Raw genomic sequence first — 19995 nt, 5'->3', positions numbered from 1 at the left:
AAAGGAATGGTATCCACAACATACAAAATACTGCTCCAAAATTCCACAAACCCCCTTGACGCCATCAAAGAACAACGGGAGCACGACATAGGCTATGAGATTGACCCCACCCAATGGACTAGAATGTGGTCTAAACCTCCCTTTAAGTCCTTATCAGCCAAAAGAAGGGAACTCACCTACAGGTGGTACTTAACACCATGGAAACTGGCACTGATATGCCCAGGAACCTCACCAAGATGTTAGAGAGGCTGCACTTCCACAGGCACAAACCTCCACATGTGGTGGGAATGCCCTAAAATCCAACCCTTCTGGACAGCAGTCCTACAAGAGATATGCAAAATAACTAAACAGGTATTAGAACTCACCCTAGTATTGGCCCTACTGAACATCTTCCAAGATCATAATGACCACTCGCATTATACAGAGCTCACAACCCACCTCACAAATGCAAACAAACCCCACTGCAGCCAACCACAGCCAATCAACCACACCCTGCCCCACAATACCTCTCACTACCAAGGAAATGTAATAAACTAATAGAAAGAGAACCGACAGTTGACACTGACCCCAAACCCCACATGTACACTATATAAACACCCCACCTCTCCTGTCCCCCAACCTTATACTGTACTCAACACTAATGCCTCACAACAAATGTAACTGATTTGTAAGGGAATGTACAATCTGAAAAAGAGACAAGGCATGTACTTTTGTAAACAAAGAAAATCTTTAATAAAAATAAATAATAATAAAAAATAGCAGAGGTGCATAATGATGTTTTAACAAGCTTTTATTGTGAAATATTGGATTTAGAAAAAAGTACAAAAATGTCAACTGTCAAATGTGTGCCAGTACAGAATTTCAACAGTATATACACATGTAGCAAGCTGAACAGCTTTACCTCAGAATGGACATCCTTTCTAACTAAAAAGAAACTGCAATATTCACAGGCTTAAAATACATAAATAACTGAAGCCCAAGTGAAAGGTTTTGTTCAATGCTAATTAACAATTGGAAAACTGACTTAAATGCACATTATAGTACAATGTATCACCCTCAAAATCTACATTAAAAAGTTCACTGTGAAGATAGCTACAACTCCAGGATTTAATTCGCTAGTTCCTAGCCTTAAAAACTCCCAAGTGAAGAGAGGGTATGGAACTTATAAAACCAGAGTGATTTCTCTTCAAACACTGTAAAGTCCCTAAATGGGTCCATACTAGGATTTGTACAGTTCTGGCAGTTAAAAATTAAAATGCTGGGTCTCTTTTTCTAGAATGTTCCTGTTGCAGCATAAGCAGGTTTCAATGAGAATGATTTGATCAGAAAGTGAATCAGAATCATGGTAAAAGTTCCGGCAGGTTTTGGTATTAAAAAAACCACCCAAATCTACCAGTGTCAGGTAGTCATTTGACTGGAAAAAGTATCAAAATACTCTGAAATGCAAGTCAGTAATGAAAAACAACCACCACCTTCTCAATGATTAAACAGTCCAATAGGATAGCAACAGTATATTCTACCCTAGCTGTTTTATCATGTTAAGATAATCATAGTATTTATAAATTTACAAAGTTCGTCTAGTATACAAAAAATTAAAAATAATCCTCAATATTGTAGAAAGCAGCTTTTTTTCCCTTTCAAATTACATTATTCAGTAGTCTGTTGGGAACAAATCCTCCCAATCTTCAGGGAGCTGGAGGTCCAAAAACAACACATTAATGCTAGCTGAAGCGCAAGTTATTCCTTTAAGTAACTTGATAGTAACTTGAGCACCTTTGAATCAAATAGGATTTCAATTTTATGGAAAAGCAGCTACATTTTTAAGCTGATGAGACCATGCCTTCTGGAATGAACTTTGAGTTTCTAGTAATTCCTATCATGACCCCCAAAGGGAAAAATTTTTTAAAAATTACAAATCTGAAGAAATGTAAGATAGGGATTATTGCTTTCCATGTTCAGCTGAGGAATGTCTGCCTATTTATTACTGAACTCTCATGGTTTATTCAGAATCCTGGGACTTGTTCTAGGGATGCACAGTTGAGCTTGTGCAATGCTGACCAGACTTTATGGGCTTCGCTATTCCTCAGAACAAATTCCCATAGGACTTTCTGAATGCCAGCATCTGGCTCTTTATTGAGGAATGAGATACTTGTCTTAAGAGATTTATCCAATTCCTGCTGGGTACATGTTGTTTCATCCTGTACTGATCCTACCTGACTACATGGCTGGCCCACAGACAGCGAAGACAGTGAGGGTCCATGGGGCTGGCTTTTGTGTCCCATGTGAGAGCTTCTCCGGGGCCATTTCTTTTGGCTCCTGGGTCCTAGAGCAGTGTGACTGCACCTTTACCAATGTGACGCTATTGGTGTGGGGATGTTTGTTTCACTCTTTAGAAATGAAAAGGCATATTCTCCTAGCAGTTTAAAAAGGCATAGTACAGTGAAGTGTTATTGAGAGAAATTGCCAAAGAGTTATGTTAGCTCAAATACTGTTCCTGTGTCATTCAATTTAGAACATGGCACAGGGAATATTATGCAAATTAGCACTGAGATAAAAGGTGAAATATATTTTAGAAGCCCTACAGTTTAGTGTGTGTGGTGGTAGTGGTGATGGTGGTGGGAAATTAAGTTAGGCACAACATGAGTTAAGACAAACACCTTCTACACAGACAAATCCGTTACAATTATGTACAGCCAATATTTGTTTCCTGCCAGATCTTAACACCTTCTCTAGCATCCTAACAGCTCTGATCTTAACACCTGGTTATTCTGTACATACATTTATTTATATACATCCACAAAGGAACATTTAAACATGATTTTTTTAAAAAAAGAAAAGAAAAACTTTATATACAAAATACCAACATTCCTATAAATAATAAACAGTTAGGAGAAAAGGCACTTGCAAGAGAAAAAGTCTACAGTAAATTTTCAAAAAACACATTTTGTTCAGATACTTACAATAGGGAATCTCTCTTTAAATTTCTATCACAAGAAATGTAAAACACCGGTTATCACTAAGAATAAAACTGTTAAAATTCTTTTACATATTTATATAGGTAATAAGCTTCTTGTCATAAAAGCACCATGATTTTAGACTTTCAACGTACTCTTATTTTGACCAAAATATAATGCACAATTGTCAGGCATCCAGTGCTCCAGTTTCTGTTTCCAAGCTAGTTGTTGCTGGAATACTGATATGGTTGACCATTTTTTTTCTTGATGTGAATCTGCCCAGCTCCTCGGCAATTTCTGCTTTTGCCTAGGTGTCCTGCATAAATCCAATTTAGATTAATGATTCTGCACAATAGCCATACTTGATGGACTGCTCCCTCAAACTGCTGCCTTGCATATGTTATTGCATGATGAGGTTAAAAATAAGAGCACTCTTACTGATTACCAGTAACTCTCCTGTATAAATTCTTTTTAAAAAGCATTCTTCAAGCCAGCTGAAGTATTTTAATCCAAATGGCTTAAACTTAAAAAGAAAAGAAAAAGTTCCACTGCATTATCAGTTACAAAAAGGTGTAGGAAACATGCCAACTACTCTGTGTGCAAAAATATTCCTTTTTCCCCACTCCACAGGCTTCTAAGGAGTTTCCACAGAGTCATTTACCTTTTGAATATTAACACTCATGCAAACAGCCAGCACTTCATGGTGATGTGAGCATGCTCCCACTCTTGTCAAACTTCTTGCCCTTTGATAAAGCCGCAACTTGTTTGAGCAGTTCTCGGTTTTTTGCCTGCAAAAAACAACACACCCCTTATAATTCTGTAGGTTGTATTGTACATACATTGCCATGCAAGTTTGGAAAATGCTCCACTTCCCTCTTTGCACCATTCCCATGGTAGTTGCAGAAATGTCTAACAGATGTAGACTGTAGTGGCTGTGCTACTGAAAAGGGCTCAAAGCCATGGATCCAAAGGGCTATGTAAGGTTTTGGTACTCTAGTTCCTTCCCCACCCCAATCCTATTGCAAACTGTTTGGTATGACGAGGCGATGCTTGAGAAATAGATGTGGAGAGCCCTTTTTGGAACCCTGTCAGAGCATTCGTTAAATCTTGAAGTAAAAATACTGTATTATTAGATAGCTTATTTTGATATTTTTTAAAGAAGGGCCTTAAAGCACATTTTCAGACATAAAGATGCTTAAATGGAAAGCTGTCTCAACATGACACTGTCCAAAGCTCCCCCCCCCAAGCCCAGTTTAATAATTCTGGCTAATTTGTGATTCTTTGGGATTCAGCTGGAGCTTTACACTGTCTGAAGAGATTGGAATGTTGATGTCACCCTAAAGAAACACACTAAAAAGCAGGGGCTTTTCCAATTTCAGCACTAGCAGCCTAGGAAGTTATCCAGGCAAATATGACCACCATTCATCACAACTAAGCCCCTCTCTATAAAACACAGACACGGCTGTGTACAACACTTAAGGCGCAGGTGAAACAGATTTGCACCAAGGCAGGTCTCCTAGTTAGCTATAAGACAATTTCTTTAGTTGCTATAGCTGAAAACAAAAATGGGGAACAACAACTTTAGTACAACTGGTAAAACATATCAAAATATCATGATGAATCCTGTTCAAGTTAGACCCCTGCTACTGAAAGTCAATCAATGGGACCTAACCGATGTAAGCCTTGCTAATTATTTCACCGCTGAGTGTTTATGGATAAAAAATTGCAAACATTGTTATGAAGATCAATTACAATCTACTCTTCATCAATGCTGGGATGACTAAAGATCCAGCTTGTGAAGTTCAATATCTGCAGAGGCCTATTGTGGGTTCCTCTTCTTGGTGTGATGCCAGAATTCAATTCTGTCTTGGGGTATGATATTGATAGTTCAAGAAGAGTGAACTGGATTCAAAAGGTTGCCTATCTCATGACCATTTGTTCTTATACTGTATAAATTATATATAACAGAACTATCATAAGCATTGGGAGCCAACTAAACTGATACCAGCTTAAGTTAAACTTGCATAAATTACCCCAATTCTGTTCAGCAGTGCTACTACCCACTGAGCTGGCCTAAGCCTCAAAGAGGGAAAAACAAGTCATAAAAAGAGTGTTTGAACTGCACCTCCCTTTTTGCCAGCATAAGCTCTGCCAGGTCATGTGATCAAGCTAAACAGAGTTAGGCTCCTTCATATGTCTCCCCTGCCTGGCAGCACCCCCACCACTTCCCATTTTTTAGGGCTTATGCCAGTGTAAACACCACATGGCTCAGTCTGCTGAGCCCCAGCTGTGGGAATTATGCCAGCGTATCTCCAGCTAAGCTTGGATGTGGTGCTTAGACTGGCATAGTTCAGCTGTGCTTGGGAACTGGCCAAGAGGGAGAGCAACTGGATCCTAACTCACCCATCCCAGTAGATCCTGGGTTTTGAATGCTCCCCAAGTCCTTAGCCCAATAATGTTGTCTGTGAATGATTGCGGTGTTTACCTGTAGCTGTTCCACAGTTTCCTTATGAGCTCTCTCCATGCTGTTCATCTTTGTTCTCAAGTTGGACTCTTGGTACTGAAAGTCTGCCTTCAGCTCTGTCAACTAGGAAAAAGAATGGAGATCTTTAAAATACTGTTCCAGGCCTCATTTAAAGTGATAACTCTCACGTCAATAAGATAAATTCCTGGTGTCTGTCAGATGAACATTTTAAAAGATGAAAATGCAATTTCTTTCTATGAAAATAATGCATAGCATTAAATATTATATCTGCACAAACAAAATAAGCTGAGCACATCTGTAAGACACAATGTTGTATAAACATTTTTTCTTAGTATAGTCCAGGTTATCATCCTTATGCAGTGTTAGGAAAAAATAAACCGTACAGCAGTTATTCCCAGATGTCCTTCACAACACAATCGTAAGCCAGGCACTACACTTGTCTCTTGGGAAGAGAGCAAAATACAATGAAGCTGTGTGGAAGTTAAGATGCCCCCAAATGGTGGAAACTATGGATTTGGAGTGTTAACTCCAACCTACCTCTCAATGAACGCAAGCTCAATATTGGGAAAGGATCAAGAGGGAAGGCCTTCCAAAGCATCCAGAATAACCCATATAAACTACAAACATGTTAAAATGTATCAGATGTATTTGTAATGCTGATTTCATTTGGAACTAGAACATTTACAAAATAGCTACACGAGTTGAGGCTTTTACCTTTTTATCTTTTTCCAGAATTGTTTGATCTCTTTGTTGCAAGAGGCGTTTCAGTGACATCACTTCTTCTTTCAGCTGACTAATGAGGACAAAGTTGTCAGTACCTCCGCTGTCTGCTGACTGATTTATAGAACTACTGTAAAGCGAAAAGTGTGGGCTGTGATTAAAGGAGGGGAGAAAACTGTATGTACTTGAATCAGTTTCACAAATGTCCTAATGAAAAAAAAGGACTTGATAGAAATAGATGAAACTGGCAAATTAACTTACTAATGGCACACATTATCAATACCTGCCAAAATATAATAAAGCATTAGCTTCCGACTTTCTAAATAAAGCAGCCTTTTACACAAATTCCAACTGTTTGTCAGAGACTGTTTTAGACAATCTCTCACCTAACAAGATGCACATGGAACAAAGCTTGTCCATAAAAACCAAATCAAAGCCAGTTTATAGCTACGAATAACTGAACTGTTACTCCTAGGTGCACTGCATGTTGGGCTGTTTCCCTTCCGCTATATTTTAGTTGATTACCCCCAAAACCAGGACTGTAGAGCCATCATTTCCCTCTAAAGTTTACACCAAGGCATATGGCCAAAATATAAAGTCCTGTTGACTTTTTCAGAATAAAATGAAAAAGAAAAGGAAAACGAACAATAATTTCAATGGGAAAAACTGTAAGGAAGGCCATATTTTTACCTATCTCCATTAGATGGCTTGGATTCCATTTTGGGCTTTTTCTTTGGAGTTTCATTCTGAATAGCTGCAGAGGATTTATGGCTGAAAAGACGCCAACACAATCTGTATGACTATACATCTACATTTACACAAAACAGCATGTACATAGATTTCTAAATAATTTGACAGAGTAAGGAACAGGCTAGACTTACAAATTGTTTTTTCTTAATAGTCAACATTTACCTCTGTTTCCACAATCCCTGATCTTGCTCTGGACTCAGACTGCTGATTCTGAAATGCAGAAATGTGCAATAGGCTTAAGAACGGCCACCTCAATCATGGTTTGCAAACAAAAAACAAAAACACCACACCCTATTTTATGTACGGCTACCAGTTCTGAATATTCTTCAGAGGCAGTCACATATATAATAACACACTGCAATCCTATATGGATGCAACCAAAGCATGTCTAACACTGGGCAGACCTGTTTTTTTTTCTGCAAGCAGAACTCCAGGGACAGCTATGTAAAAGTACTGCTGGCCACAATCACTTGACCTTCCTGGAGCAGTGGCAGGTCCAGAAGTACTCCCAGACTATGAGTCTGGTCTTTTAGTTACTTCTGCCTTGTCTGAATTATCATACTGGGATGGGCTGAATGTGGATTAACAACCTCCATAAAACAATTCAGGGTCTTCACTGTCTTTGAGGACTCAAAAGGAGAGTTGGGGTGGCACCCATATACTGATGGCACCATACTTCACTCATCCAGATAACTTTTTCAAGCAATTTCATGCAGCTAAAGAATAGCATGAGGACTCCACAGGCTAAAGGAAGTATACTAATTTCCCAAAAGCTTTTGAACAGGAACATTTTCTGAAACCCTAAATCAGGGAAGGCTAACCCCTGTTCTGGTCCCAAACAAATTTGTTTGCTACCACCCGCTCTGATTTTAATGGCGGCAAAAAAAATAAAAACATTGATGTAGTTATTGCACTGCGGTGATGCAAATCACCTTCTCCCTGGTCATGAGACTGCTCTTCTGACAAGCAGGGAGAGGGCGATTAGCTGGAAGTGGGGGCTATATGCCTGTGTGCCATGGGTGTGTTTTGACGACATCCATCATTGGTATTGGGCCCTTGGGAGGGTTGCGGAAGGGTGAGAGCTGCTTTTGGGGCAAAGAAGGTAAGCCCATCCCTGCTCTACAGATTGATTTAGTTTAGCATGTTTATTTCACTTGGGTTTAATAAACAAGGTTAAAAGCTTTGGAACTACCAAGCTTGCCTAATATTGTATTTGCAGTTTGCATCCATTCATTGCTGCTAACTTAAGAAAAGCTTCTGTGGAATATCTTCTGCTCCACATGACTGGGCCAGAGGTTAAAGACCCCTATCCAAAGCAACCCACCAGCACCATGTAGGACCAGTATGAACTGTGTCCCTCCATCTCAACTTGACCAGGAGGTTCAAAAGGAAGTCCCAGGATATGCCTGAAAACACAAGTCTGCCAGCCTGGCTGAAGCCAAGAAGGTCTGAGTCTGGGTCAGTGCCTGGATGGAAGACTTCCTGGAAAACCAGGTACACTACCTTAAGTTCCATGATGAGATACAAGTATAATAAAATACTGATGGTATTGAAAGCAGCTGATGTACAGCAGAACGAACATGGAAGCCGTTGGGCAATGTCTATTAACACAATTAGTTAGCATTTTCATTTTCTCATGACAAGTGAAATCTCTCTTCAACCTCAATGTATCTTATTTGGAATGTGCAGAGATTGGATGGCCATCTGTCATGGATGCTTTAGCTGATATTGCTGCACTGCAGGAGGCTGGACTAAGTGAACCTTGGAGCCCTTTCCAATTCTACAATTCTATGATTCTGGTGCACATTTATGCATCTCTTCATTCAGAAAGGGGCCATGCCTAGCTATTAGCAACAGCATTAGAATTGAGAGTTCAGCTTGCAACTCAAATGTTTCTAAACTGTTAGTGTTTCATATAGTTTTTGTGTACTACAAAAACAACACAGACTCCCAGCTATACACATATGGTCTCTAAAGGTTATGGGAGGATGTTGCGCAATATTTCTTTGAATAACAGGCCCTGTTATTTTGAAAACTCTCTCAAGTTTGCAAAAGGATTTGCTATGTGGAAACCTTCTTTTTCAAGAAAACAAACCCAAAGCTCCCTTGGACAATTGGAACCAGTTGGGAAGATCCTTGGATCCTAGCCTATACAAAGAAACATTATTAGACCCAAGTCCCTATCTGCCATATCACACTTTCAACCTAACAAAATATTAATAGCAGAAATAAGTTTTAAGTGCAATAGATTAAATCTACCAATTTAATAGCAAAATTCTTACTGTATCTTGATTTAGTTTCAGAGAATACAGGTGCCACCTCTATTCCACAAGTTTCACAAAACTTACTTGTGATGGCTGCTGCTGTGACGGTGGTGGTGATGGCGATGGCGCTGGTGTTTCAAATGATGCTGGTCTTTTTCAGTAAGAGATGTGGAGGAGGAATTAGAATGTGAAGACCCTAAGCTCTTCCTCTGTTCCTTGGTCTTCTGCAGTACTCTCTTGTAGGACAGCGTACAGAGCCAACACAACAGCTTCCCATCAACCTTTTGGGAAATCATTCGCAGCAAGTTATGTTACACGTACTCAGTGCTAAAAAGACATACAACAGCCAAAATAAAATTATCAAATACTTCTGCTGTCATTCTTTGTGCACACATCTTAATACAAACAAGTTAAAAATACATAGTACAGAACAGCAGCACGTAAAATTAAACATACTGGGCATTCTGCTGAAAACTGGGTGAAAAATATTGCAACCTATTTCCTTTAGGTGATCACACCTGTCAAGATATAAAAGGCCTCTTCCATGGACACTGGCTCTTCATCCAGCAGAGGACCCCACTAAAGAAAGGGAAGAGAATATTTTTGCCAAAACTCCCATAACCTTTATCAAGCAGTGCTGTGTCCCACAAAATTCTCAAGGTTTCTATTTTCAGTGGCTGGAGGGGAAAGAGGAATCTGTAAAAATTACCTTGCCTCTTCCGTTAAGAGTGTCAGGAGTGGAACCCCTCTCAAGGGGTATTAGGATCCAACACATACTCATTTCATACTTATATGGTAGACCCACTGAAATCAATGAACTTTCAATGGCTCTATCTGGACTATAACTAACATTGGATGTATCTCCCCTGTACAGTATCATTTAGACTTTCACCCAATTTCCAAGATACACCACAGTTCTCCTTAGACATGGCCAATGATTTATCTAGGATCCATCATCCCAACTGGTTGCTAACTAGCATCTTGGAGGAAAAGGTTCTCAGTAGGCTTTATCAGTCTACTCTAAACTTTAATATGTGAATACTCATCATACTGTAATAAAATAAATGCAAGGGACCACTTTCAGCAACAATGGGGCATTGTCCTAGTGTGGATGACAAGCAGCCATGCTTGACTAGCTAGGTCTGAGAATGGTCAGTGCCTAAGCTGGGAGACTGTCTGATAATATAAAAGTTCTATGAAGGTACAGGGTACCTCGACTTACGAAGATGATCCGTTCTGCAGCGCTCTTTGTAAGTCGAGGTTTTGGGATGTCGAAGTGCCTGCTCTGCGCATGCGTGGACTGCACACGCCGCTTCTGCGCGAAAAGACTTCCAGGGTTGTCGACTTCGTAAGTCGAAGCATTCGTATGTCGAGGTACCACTATACGTATATTATATTCCATCAGTAAAACTGGGCAGACTAGGCATACTTTCAATTATCTTGTTTACTGTTTTGTGAGTTTGAATTTTCCATGGGTCAGCAGTCAAGTGCTGCTATATAAACTGACAACTGAACAGTAACACAAATACATAATATAAATTCTATTTCTCCATAATTATTTGGAAGCCTTCACTTAAAACTGACTAAAGGTTTCTTATAGAACACCTCATGCCAGAAGTGCAGGGAGCATCCAGTTACATGACTTAAGTAAACAAGGACCCTAGGTAAGTGTGCCTGCAAACCCCTGGACTCTCACACCACTCAAATTCTGACACCAACCCTGGTGTCAGAAGTGGGATCTGTGTTTCCTGGAGAAAAGGCTCATGAGCAAGGTGTGTCTGAGTTGGGGAACCCCATTCTCCACATGTAGTTGACAGTTTCAAGGATCAATGAACAGCACTCTCATAGACCATTAGTGTGATTCAAAATACAACAATACAATGTTGTTCATCATTCAGTTACCACTTTGAGATCAAGTATGAGCAGCAGCAAGACAAAGCTGTACCTTTCTTCTTCCTTCCTCTTTGCGATCAAAAGCACATTGCTGCTTACATTGTTCACATGTTTGAGGGGGTCCATATTTCTTCTCAGAGTTTGTGCAGCGCTGACATTTTGTGCCAATAAATGCTGCAATGATGTTACAGTACTGACAAGGTTTCGGCTGAAGAAAAAGAACAACAAATTAAGAATGCCATTCCTTGGTTCAATATGTCAACATTTTATGCAGAAATGACCTAGAGTCACTGAAGAAAAGAAAAAGTAAAACTGCTACTTTTATACAAGCTCATTTAGACGGACTTCACTTAGTAGTTACATGCTTGATGCTGAAACTATGTTACATTTTATTAACTGGTTCAAAGTTTCTTTAAACTTTCCTGATGTCAGCTGAGGGAAAAACATTTTGCTAACTGAAATGTGTTTCTTTTTATTAGGAAAATGTATAAACTGCTTAATAAAAAATAAACAGTAATACAGAGCATTTCCGTTATAATTATGGAACTGCAACTATGGAGTCTATGTATTTTCATGGTGAATTAGGCTATCAATTGCTATTAAGCACAATGACTGTGCTCTGCCTCTATGGTCAGAGGCAGAATGCTTCTGAATACTAGTTGCTGAACACTGCTAGAGGGGAGAGTGCTCTTGTGCTCAGTTCCTGCTTGCGAGCTTTCCACAGGCATCTGGCTGGCTTTTGTGAGGAGAGGATACTGGAGAAGATGGGTCGTTGTCCTGATCCAATAGGCTCTTCTTGTGTGGACCCTTCTCCTACAGTGAAAGTAAGCAATCTCTAGACTTTCCAAAAAAACTATTACAGCCTGCTGCTTAAAGATACAATGGAGACTGCAAAGTGCATATTCTTGGCTGCCCATACTGCCCCATGGTAGGTACAATTGTGTGTCATAACCATAGCTGCCAAGTTTTCCCTTTTCTCGTGAGGAAGCCTATTCAGCATAAGGGAAAATCCCTTTAAAAAAGGGATAACTTGGCAGCTATGGTCATAACCAGTTTCAGTCAACCTTAGAGCTAGACCTGCCCTCAAGTCTGGTTTGCTTCGCATCCTGTAGCTCTCCAGAATACCAGGGATCCACTCTTCAGCATGTACATGTTTAAAACTTTATGCAACTTCAACCAGTGTGGAATAGGTAGGTAGCCGTGTTGGTCTGGATCGAAGTAAAATAAAAAAATTCCTTCAGTAGCACCTTAAAGACCAACTAAGTTTTTATTTTGGTATGAGCTTTCGTGTGCATGCACACTTCTTCAGATACAGTGAAATGGAAGTTTCCAGGCACTTATGTAGAGAAGGGGTGGGGAGGGGTGGGGATGGGGAGGGGGGATCACTCAGAAGGGTGGTGGAAATGGGTGATTGACTGACTGATAGCTGTTGATGACCGCAAACGACTGCAAATGGTTTTGCATGAAAAAGCAAGGGTTGAGATGGCTGAAGATCGCTTATCATGTATAATGAGATAAGAACCCGATATCTCTGTTCAAACCAGGTCCCTCCATGGTTTTGAGCTTGGTGATAAGTTGCAATTCAGCAACTTCTCTTTCCAGTCTATTTCTGAAATTCTTTTGTAGTAAGACAGCTACTTTGAGATCTTGTATAGAATGTCCTGGGAGATTGAAGTGTTCTCCTACTGGTTTTTCTGTCTTCTGGTTCCTGATGTCAGATTTATGTCCATTTATCCTTTGGCGTAGGGTTTGGCCTGTTTGTCCAATATAGAGAGCTGAAGGGCACTGTTGGCATTTGATGGCATACACAATGTTAGAGGATGAGCAATTAAATAGTCCTGAGATGGTATGTTGGATGTTGTTGGGGCCAGTAATGGTGTTGTCTGGGTGTATGTGGCAGCAAAGTTGGCATCTGGGTTTATTGCAGGCTCTGGTACCAGTGTCCATGTTAAGTCTGGTGGTTGTATTATTGTGGGTGAGGAGTTGTTTAAGATTGGGTGGCTGTCTGTAGGCAATGAAAGGTCTTCCTCCCAGAGCTTGAGAAAGGGAGCGGTCATTGTCCAGGAGAGGCTGTAGATCTCTGATGATGCGTTGTACTGTTTTAGCTTGGGAGCTGTATGTGATGACTAGTGGTGTTCTGTTATTTTCTTTTTTGGGTCTGTCTTGCAGCAGGTTCTCTCTAGGTATCTGTCTGGCTCTGTTGATCTGTTGTTTAACTTCATCAGGTGGATATTTTAGTTCTAAAAAGGTTTGCTGTAGATCTCTTAGGTGAGATTCTCTGTCTGTAGAGTTGGAACAGATGCGGTTGTAACGTAAGGCCTGGCTGTATACGATGGATTGTTTGGTATGTTTGGGATGGTAGCTAGAAGCATGTAGATATGTTTGTCGGTCAGTTGGTTTTCTGTATAAGGTGGTGTCTATACGTCCATCCTGTATTTTTATAGTAGTGTCCAAAAAATGTATTTCTTGCATAGATTGGTTCATTGTTAGGTTGATGGTGGGGTGAAAGTCATTGAATGTCTGGTGGAAGGTTTCCAGGGTCTGTTGTCCATGTGTCCAGATAATAAAAATATCGTCAATGTATCGCAGGTACAGGAGAGGTTTGAGTGGGTAGGAGTTAAGGAAACGTTGTTCTAAATCTGCCATGAAGATGTTGGCATACTGTGGGGCCATGCGGGTGCCCATGGCTGTGCCGCTGATCTGGAGGAACAGGTCATCACCAAATTTGAAGTGGTTGTGGGTAAGGACAAAGTGGCAGAGTTTGGTAGCAAAGTCCGCTGTGGTTTTATCTGAAATGGTGTTCCTTATGGCTTGTAAACCATCATTGTGTGGGATGTTGGTATATAGAGATTCCACATCCATAGTGGCTAGTATAGTATTGTTAGGAAGATTGTTCAAATATTGTATTTTCCTCAGAAAATCTGTGGTGTCACGTACGTAGCTGGGAGCACTGATAGCATATGGTTTCAGAACAGAGTCCATATAGCCGGAAACACCCACTGTAATGGTGCCAATACCTGAGATGATGGGGCGTCCTGGGTTTCCTGGTTTGTGTATTTTGGGTAGAAGATAGAAAGTTCCTGGCCGAGGTTCCGCTGGTGTGTTTGTGAGGATCTGTTCTTGGATGTGTAGGGGTAGCTCCTTAATAATCTTGTTCAGTTCTTTTTTGTATGCTTGTGTGGGGTCTGAGTCCAATTTCATGTAAAAGGCAGTATTGGAAAGTTGTCTGTGGGCCTCTTGGATGTAATCAGTTTTGTTCATGATGACGACAGCTCCACCCTTGTCTGCCTCTTTAATTATAATGTCTGGGTTGTTCCTGAGATTTTCTATGGCTCTCCTTTCAGCATGGTTTAGATTTTGTTGTAAGCGATGGTGTTTTCTGGTCACATCCGTTTGGATTCTGTGGCGGAAGCATTCGATGTACAGATCTAGTGTGGTATTGCGTCCATCAGGAGGGGTCCATGTGGAGTCCCTTTTTGTGTAACTTCTTTTCGGTGGTAGTTGGTGGTTAATGTTCTGTTCATTGATGCGTTTGGAGGGTGATGGTTGTTCCCCAGTAAGTTGAGAGGTGTTGTGTTGTGGGGATGTAGTTTGTTCTACTCTGCCACTTTGTCCTTACCCACAACCACTTCAAATTTGGTGATGACCTGTTCCTCCAGATCAGCGGCACAGCCATGGGCACCCGCATGGCCCCACAGTATGCCAACATCTTCATGGCAGATTTAGAACAACGTTTCCTTAACTCCTACCCACTCAAACCTCTCCTGTACCTGCGATACATTGACGATATTTTTATTATCTGGACACATGGACAACAGACCCTGGAAACCTTCCACCAGACATTCAATGACTTTCACCCCACCATCAACCTAACAATGAACCAATCTATGCAAGAAATACATTTTTTGGACACTACTATAAAAATACAGGATGGACGTATAGACACCACCTTATACAGAAAACCAACTGACCGACAAACATATCTACATGCTTCTAGCTACCATCCCAAACATACCAAACAATCCATCGTATACAGCCAGGCCTTACGTTACAACCGCATCTGTTCCAACTCTACAGACAGAGAATCTCACCTAAGAGATCTACAGCAAACCTTTTTAGAACTAAAATATCCACCTGATGAAGTTAAACAACAGATCAACAGAGCCAGACAGATACCTAGAGAGAACCTGCTGCAAGACAGACCCAAAAAAGAAAATAACAGAACACCACTAGTCATCACATACAGCTCCCAAGCTAAAACAGTACAACGCATCATCAGAGATCTACAGCCTCTCCTGGACAATGACCGCTCCCTTTCTCAAGCTCTGGGAGGAAGACCTTTCATTGCCTACAGACAGCCACCCAATCTTAAACAACTCCTCACCCACAATAATACAACCACCAGACTTAACATGGACACTGGTACCAGAGCCTGCAATAAACCCAGATGCCAACTTTGCTGCCACATACACCCAGACAACACCATTACTGGCCCCAACAACATCCAACATACCATCTCAGGACTATTTAATTGCTCATCCTCTAACATTGTGTATGCCATCAAATGCCAACAGTGCCCTTCAGCTCTCTATATTGGACAAACAGGCCAAACCCTACGCCAAAGGATAAATGGACATAAATCTGACATCAGGAACCAGAAGACAGAAAAACCAGTAGGAGAACACTTCAATCTCCCAGGACATTCTATACAAGATCTCAAAGTAGCTGTCTTACTACAAAAGAATTTCAGAAATAGACTGGAAAGAGAAGTTGCTGAATTGCAACTTATCACCAAGCTCAAAACCATGGAGGGACCTGGTTTGAACAGAGATATCGGGTTCTTATCTCATTATACATGATAAGCGATCTTCAGCCATCTCAACCCTTGCTTTTTCATGCAAAACCATTTGCAGTCGTTTGCGGTCATCAACAGCTATCAGTCAGTCAATCACCCATTTCCACCACCCTTCTGAGTGATCCCCCCTCCCCATCCCCACCCCTCCCCACCCCTTCTCTACATAAGTGCCTGGAAACTTCCATTTCACTGTATCTGAAGAAGTGTGCATGCACACGAAAGCTCATACCAAAATAAAAACTTAGTTGGTCTTTAAGGTGCTACTGAAGGAATTTTTTTATTTTACAGTGTGGAATAAAATGTCATAGTTGTTATTTTCTTTAATCCAAATCTGAATAAGTCTCTGTAGGCCTGACTATGAACTTAGCAGCCCAGTCACAAAAAAGATTAAGAATTTAACTCACCGTTCCAAATTGCTTTACATTTTGGGCACACTTCTTGCATATTGTGTTGGTTTTGCTAAAAGAAAAGGAAATAGAATCCAGTCTTTCAAATACTTAGTTACACAGAAGTACTCATATTCAGGACAGACGGCTGGCCCTTAAAAGGTTTCTAGTTCTCCAAAAAGGTGGCACAAGTTGCTCACCAAAGGCTCTTCTTTATTCTGCCTTGCTCTTTGGCCTCCTTCATGGGACCAGGGTAGGCAGTCAACATTTTCCCCAATATGTGGATGACTTTTAGCCATATAATTCAAGGTAAACTGCATATGGAATTTGGCTGACAAGCATTGCATTTATGGGGCATATAACAGTTTTCAAGTAATAGCTGATAGTTCACAAGCGTGAAATAACATGAAAAAGACTTACCTCTCTTGTTGAAACTCTGATCGACAGTAAGTACATTTTACCATGGGATGTGCAATGCGACATTCCTAGACAAAAAAAAAGATGAAGTCAAAATTGTTTTACTATAGAGAAACTACTGTCACTAGAAATTCATCTCATTTTATCTTATTTGCTCTGTGGGCATTCCATGGTGCTCCCATGTATAAGTTACAGTTGTTCCAAGTCACTTTGGCTTTCCATATGTGGCTCCAAACTACACGGCAAGAGAATTCCTGATCTGACTTATTATACAGTCTATGTCACCATCATAAGATTGCAATATAAAGTGCTTTATTGCTCGATTATAAGCTGGGTTTAAGAGATGGCATTTAAGATAACTAATTTAAAAAACCCACTGACAGCTAATGCTGCAAAACCAAGTATCTTTTTGATACTGTGGACTCTGGCAAGTAGAATCTATCACATAGCTGCCATAACAAGCAATGATCTATGATGACTTTGATTGCCTAGGAAAGCTTGTGCCACAACAGACTAGCTAGCTCCCAGAGTATTATAGCCTGTTTTAAAAAGAAAACCAAAATAGGTGTTTCTTCATTACTGCAAGCAATGGACGAAGTAACACATTCAGGGGTTTTTAAAAATGTGTGCCAAAGATGCATTGAATCAGTGGTGGAAAACCTGAGACCCTCCAGATGCTGTTAAGTCTCCAGGTACCATGGACAGAAACTATGGGAAATTGCAGCCCAACCATCATTTGGAGGGCTGCGGGTTCTGCCCCGTTTAAAATGAACAAAGTCAAAATGTAAGTCATCAAAATTTTCCAATTTGTATAATAAATTCAGGACAGAACTACCCTGAGGAGGGATTGTCACTGAAAATGGTAAACCCCATCCCATCATCATGTAGTGATAGCTGCATACTGTCTGGCAGTGGAAGGGAAATCCACTATGGTTCAGAATGGGGTTGGAGCAAATGCAAAATACGATGACATGATAGAAGGAAGAATATCATACACTGATGACATTCTGGGTGGCACCATCATATACAAATGGGCCACAACACCTACGCCACAGGGCAGTTTTGGTGGCAGACTAGCACCTCCCACTGAGTAATCTGAAATGAATTGATCAACCTGGAATTTGTCACTAAGGCTGCAATCCTATAGGCAACCTGGAGAACAAGTATCACTGAACTCAAATGAGACTTACTTTTGGGGTTGTCACATAACCTTTCCTCATCCCTTTTTTGTTGTGTGTAAAACTCTAATAGTTTGTAATCCTGAAAATGAGGCCTGTTTTTGCGACTGATCTATGTCAGCTTCTCTGAACATATAAAGAGCCTGCTGGCTGCCCATCCAGGCCAGCATCTTGTTCTCACAGTGGCCAACCAGGTGTCTGTGGGAAACCGGGCAAGGAATCCTTGCACAAGAGCACCTGACCCATCCTCAACTTGTACTCAGAAGCACTGCTGCTGCCTCCAACTGTGGAAGCACAGGATAGCCATCATGGCTAGTAGCCTTCAATAGTGCTCTCTTCTTCTGAAGTCATGCAAGTTGGTGGTCATCACTGTATCCCTGAGGGAGAGTGCCCCATAATTTAAATTATGTGCTACATGGAAGAGAAGTGCTTCCTGTTATCCGTTCTGAGCTTTCCAATGTTCAGCTTCACCAGATGCCAGCAGGGACGTTTCCTTCGCTTAAAAAAGTACAGAATAAATGCTACAAGTGAAAAAGAAACTGCACAGCAGTGTACGAAGAGCGTTGCTTTCCTGATGCTAAACCCTTCCCTTGCCTTCACTCCTCTGCTTGGTAAGCCAAAGGCCACGGCTTCGTTAACTACGAACCCCAAAATCTGGGACCCACCCCAAACCTTTCCTAGGGTTTTTGTAGACGTTTTGTAGGGTCAAAATGCAGGGTTTTCCCTTACAATACCCTACGAAAGGTTTAGAGGGGGTCTCAAATTTAGGGGTTCCGAGTTAGTTGCTGTTGAGGGGGGGAGAGAAAGAACCTACAAAACGCAGGATTTGCACTACTAGCCTCTACAGAACTTTGGAGTGGATGGGGCGTTGGTTTTCTGGGTGTTAACCGCGACCCCCCGTTTGATGTATCACTTACTCAGTTTGGGAGCCCCACTAAAAGCTTTAGAGGGGACCCGAGATTTCGGGGTTCGTAGCTAAGGAAGCTCCAGGCCGCCCCGTTCCCCCCTCAACCCCCTTCAGCCCCGGAAGCGGGCGAGTCCCGCCGAGCAGCCGGATATCCTCTCGCCGCCCGCTCTGCCCTCCCCACCCCACGCAGCCGTCCTCCCTCGGCCTCCCCTCCCGGCCTACCCCCGCAGCCCCCCGGCCGGAATTCGGAGAGCGGCACCTTGCAGAGCTGCTGTCCCTGGGAGAGCTCCTCGAACGGGTAGCGTTGGTTGCACTTGGTGCAGGCGTAGAGAGCCGGGGCGGCGGCGACGGAGACGGACCCACCTCCGACGACGACGGCCGCCGCGACCGCCACCCCGGAGGCCCCGGATGTTGCCGCCATCCGCCTTCCCTTCACAGCGCCGAAGGAGCCGGGAAGGAACCAACCACCGGCGGGAGGGCGGGCAGGAGCGAACGAACGACTGAGAAAGAGGGAAGAGATTCTCCCCTCCCCCGCGCGCCTGTTGGTTCCTTCGGCTCCTTCGCCGCTTCTTCCGCCGCTTAGGCCCGGTTTCCTCCTTGTGTCGGCATCCGCGTCAAGAGGCCCTTCCGTTGCCCCCTCCTCCTCTTCCTTTCTCCTCACGCAAACAGAGGCCGAGCGCGAGCGAGGGAGTAAACCGACGGAGCGCGAGCCTCGGCGCCCTCGGCCAATCAGCGCGGCGCGGCAAGGCCGCCTTCAAACCTCGCTGCCCAATGAGGAGGCGGGGGAAACCGCGCGTCGTCCCTCACCCACCACGCCCACCGTCCTTGCGTCACGTTTTATAAGACCAGACCAAGGCGGAACCAGCTCTCCGCCGCCTTCTCTCATTGGCCGGGCGCCGGTGCCCTTCGGTCCAACGAAAGTCGCAGCAATAACCGCCTGCGCGAGGCTGCGCCTGCGCAGAAGGAAGACAAGCGCGGTTCGCTTCCTCCTGCCACCCACCGAAAGCTTCACAAACAAATCCAGAGCGTAGCTTCGCCGTAGCTTCTGATTCGCTCGCTCTTGAAACCCCAAGGCGATAATAAGGAAATAAATCCGAGCGGCTGCTGTGGCTGCTTTCCCTCCCCTTCTTGCTCAACTCTGGTTGGTTAATCCGGGCGTCCATCACCGCCGCGGCTCTGTGACGCA

General features: G+C 42.3%; 1 protein-coding gene across 4 annotated transcripts; it reads right to left on the bottom strand.

Moving 5' to 3' along the window:
• Nucleotides 1–772: 772 nt before the first annotated feature.
• On the bottom strand, nt 773–19476 carry FAM76B (family with sequence similarity 76 member B). Of its 4 annotated transcripts, none has more exons than XM_035115983.3 (11): nt 19069–19476; nt 16728–16792; nt 16326–16380; nt 11119–11274; nt 9258–9454; nt 7072–7119; nt 6850–6930; nt 6154–6310; nt 5440–5541; nt 3616–3742; nt 773–3270 (listed from the first exon to the last, which is right to left on the bottom strand). In XM_035115983.3, the coding sequence occupies exons 1-10, from the start codon at nt 19228–19230 to the stop codon at nt 3653–3655; spliced, it is 1113 nt and encodes a 370-aa protein (XP_034971874.1). In that variant the 5' UTR covers nt 19231–19476; the 3' UTR covers nt 773–3270; nt 3616–3652. The 4 variants fall into 4 exon arrangements, with proteins under 4 accessions (XP_034971874.1, XP_088524514.1, XP_034971873.1 ...); XM_088668388.1 differs by having other exon boundaries at nt 6154–6289; XM_035115982.3 differs by having other exon boundaries at nt 773–3742.
• Nucleotides 19477–19995: the final 519 nt, after the last annotated feature.

The sequence above is a fragment of the Zootoca vivipara genome, chromosome 4, assembly GCF_965207765.1.
Source record: "Zootoca vivipara chromosome 4, rZooViv2.hap1.1, whole genome shotgun sequence".
NCBI lineage: Eukaryota > Metazoa > Chordata > Lepidosauria > Squamata > Lacertidae > Zootoca > Zootoca vivipara.
Note: the sequence above shows the minus strand (reverse complement) of the source record. Positions and strands in the feature narration are given on the sequence as shown.

Coding starts and splice junctions, on each gene's coding strand:
- FAM76B (XM_035115982.3), bottom strand. CDS start 19,230: ATGGCGGCAACATCCGGGGCCTCCGGGGTGGCGGTCGCGGCGGCCGTC. Junction 16,793..19,068: donor AGGGACAGCAGCTCTGCAAG/GTGCCGCTCTCC, acceptor TTTTTTGTCTAG/GAATGTCGCATTGCACATCC. Junction 6,311..6,849: donor AAGCCATCTAATGGAGATAG/GTAAAAATATGG, acceptor CTTTAATCACAG/CCCACACTTTTCGCTTTACA.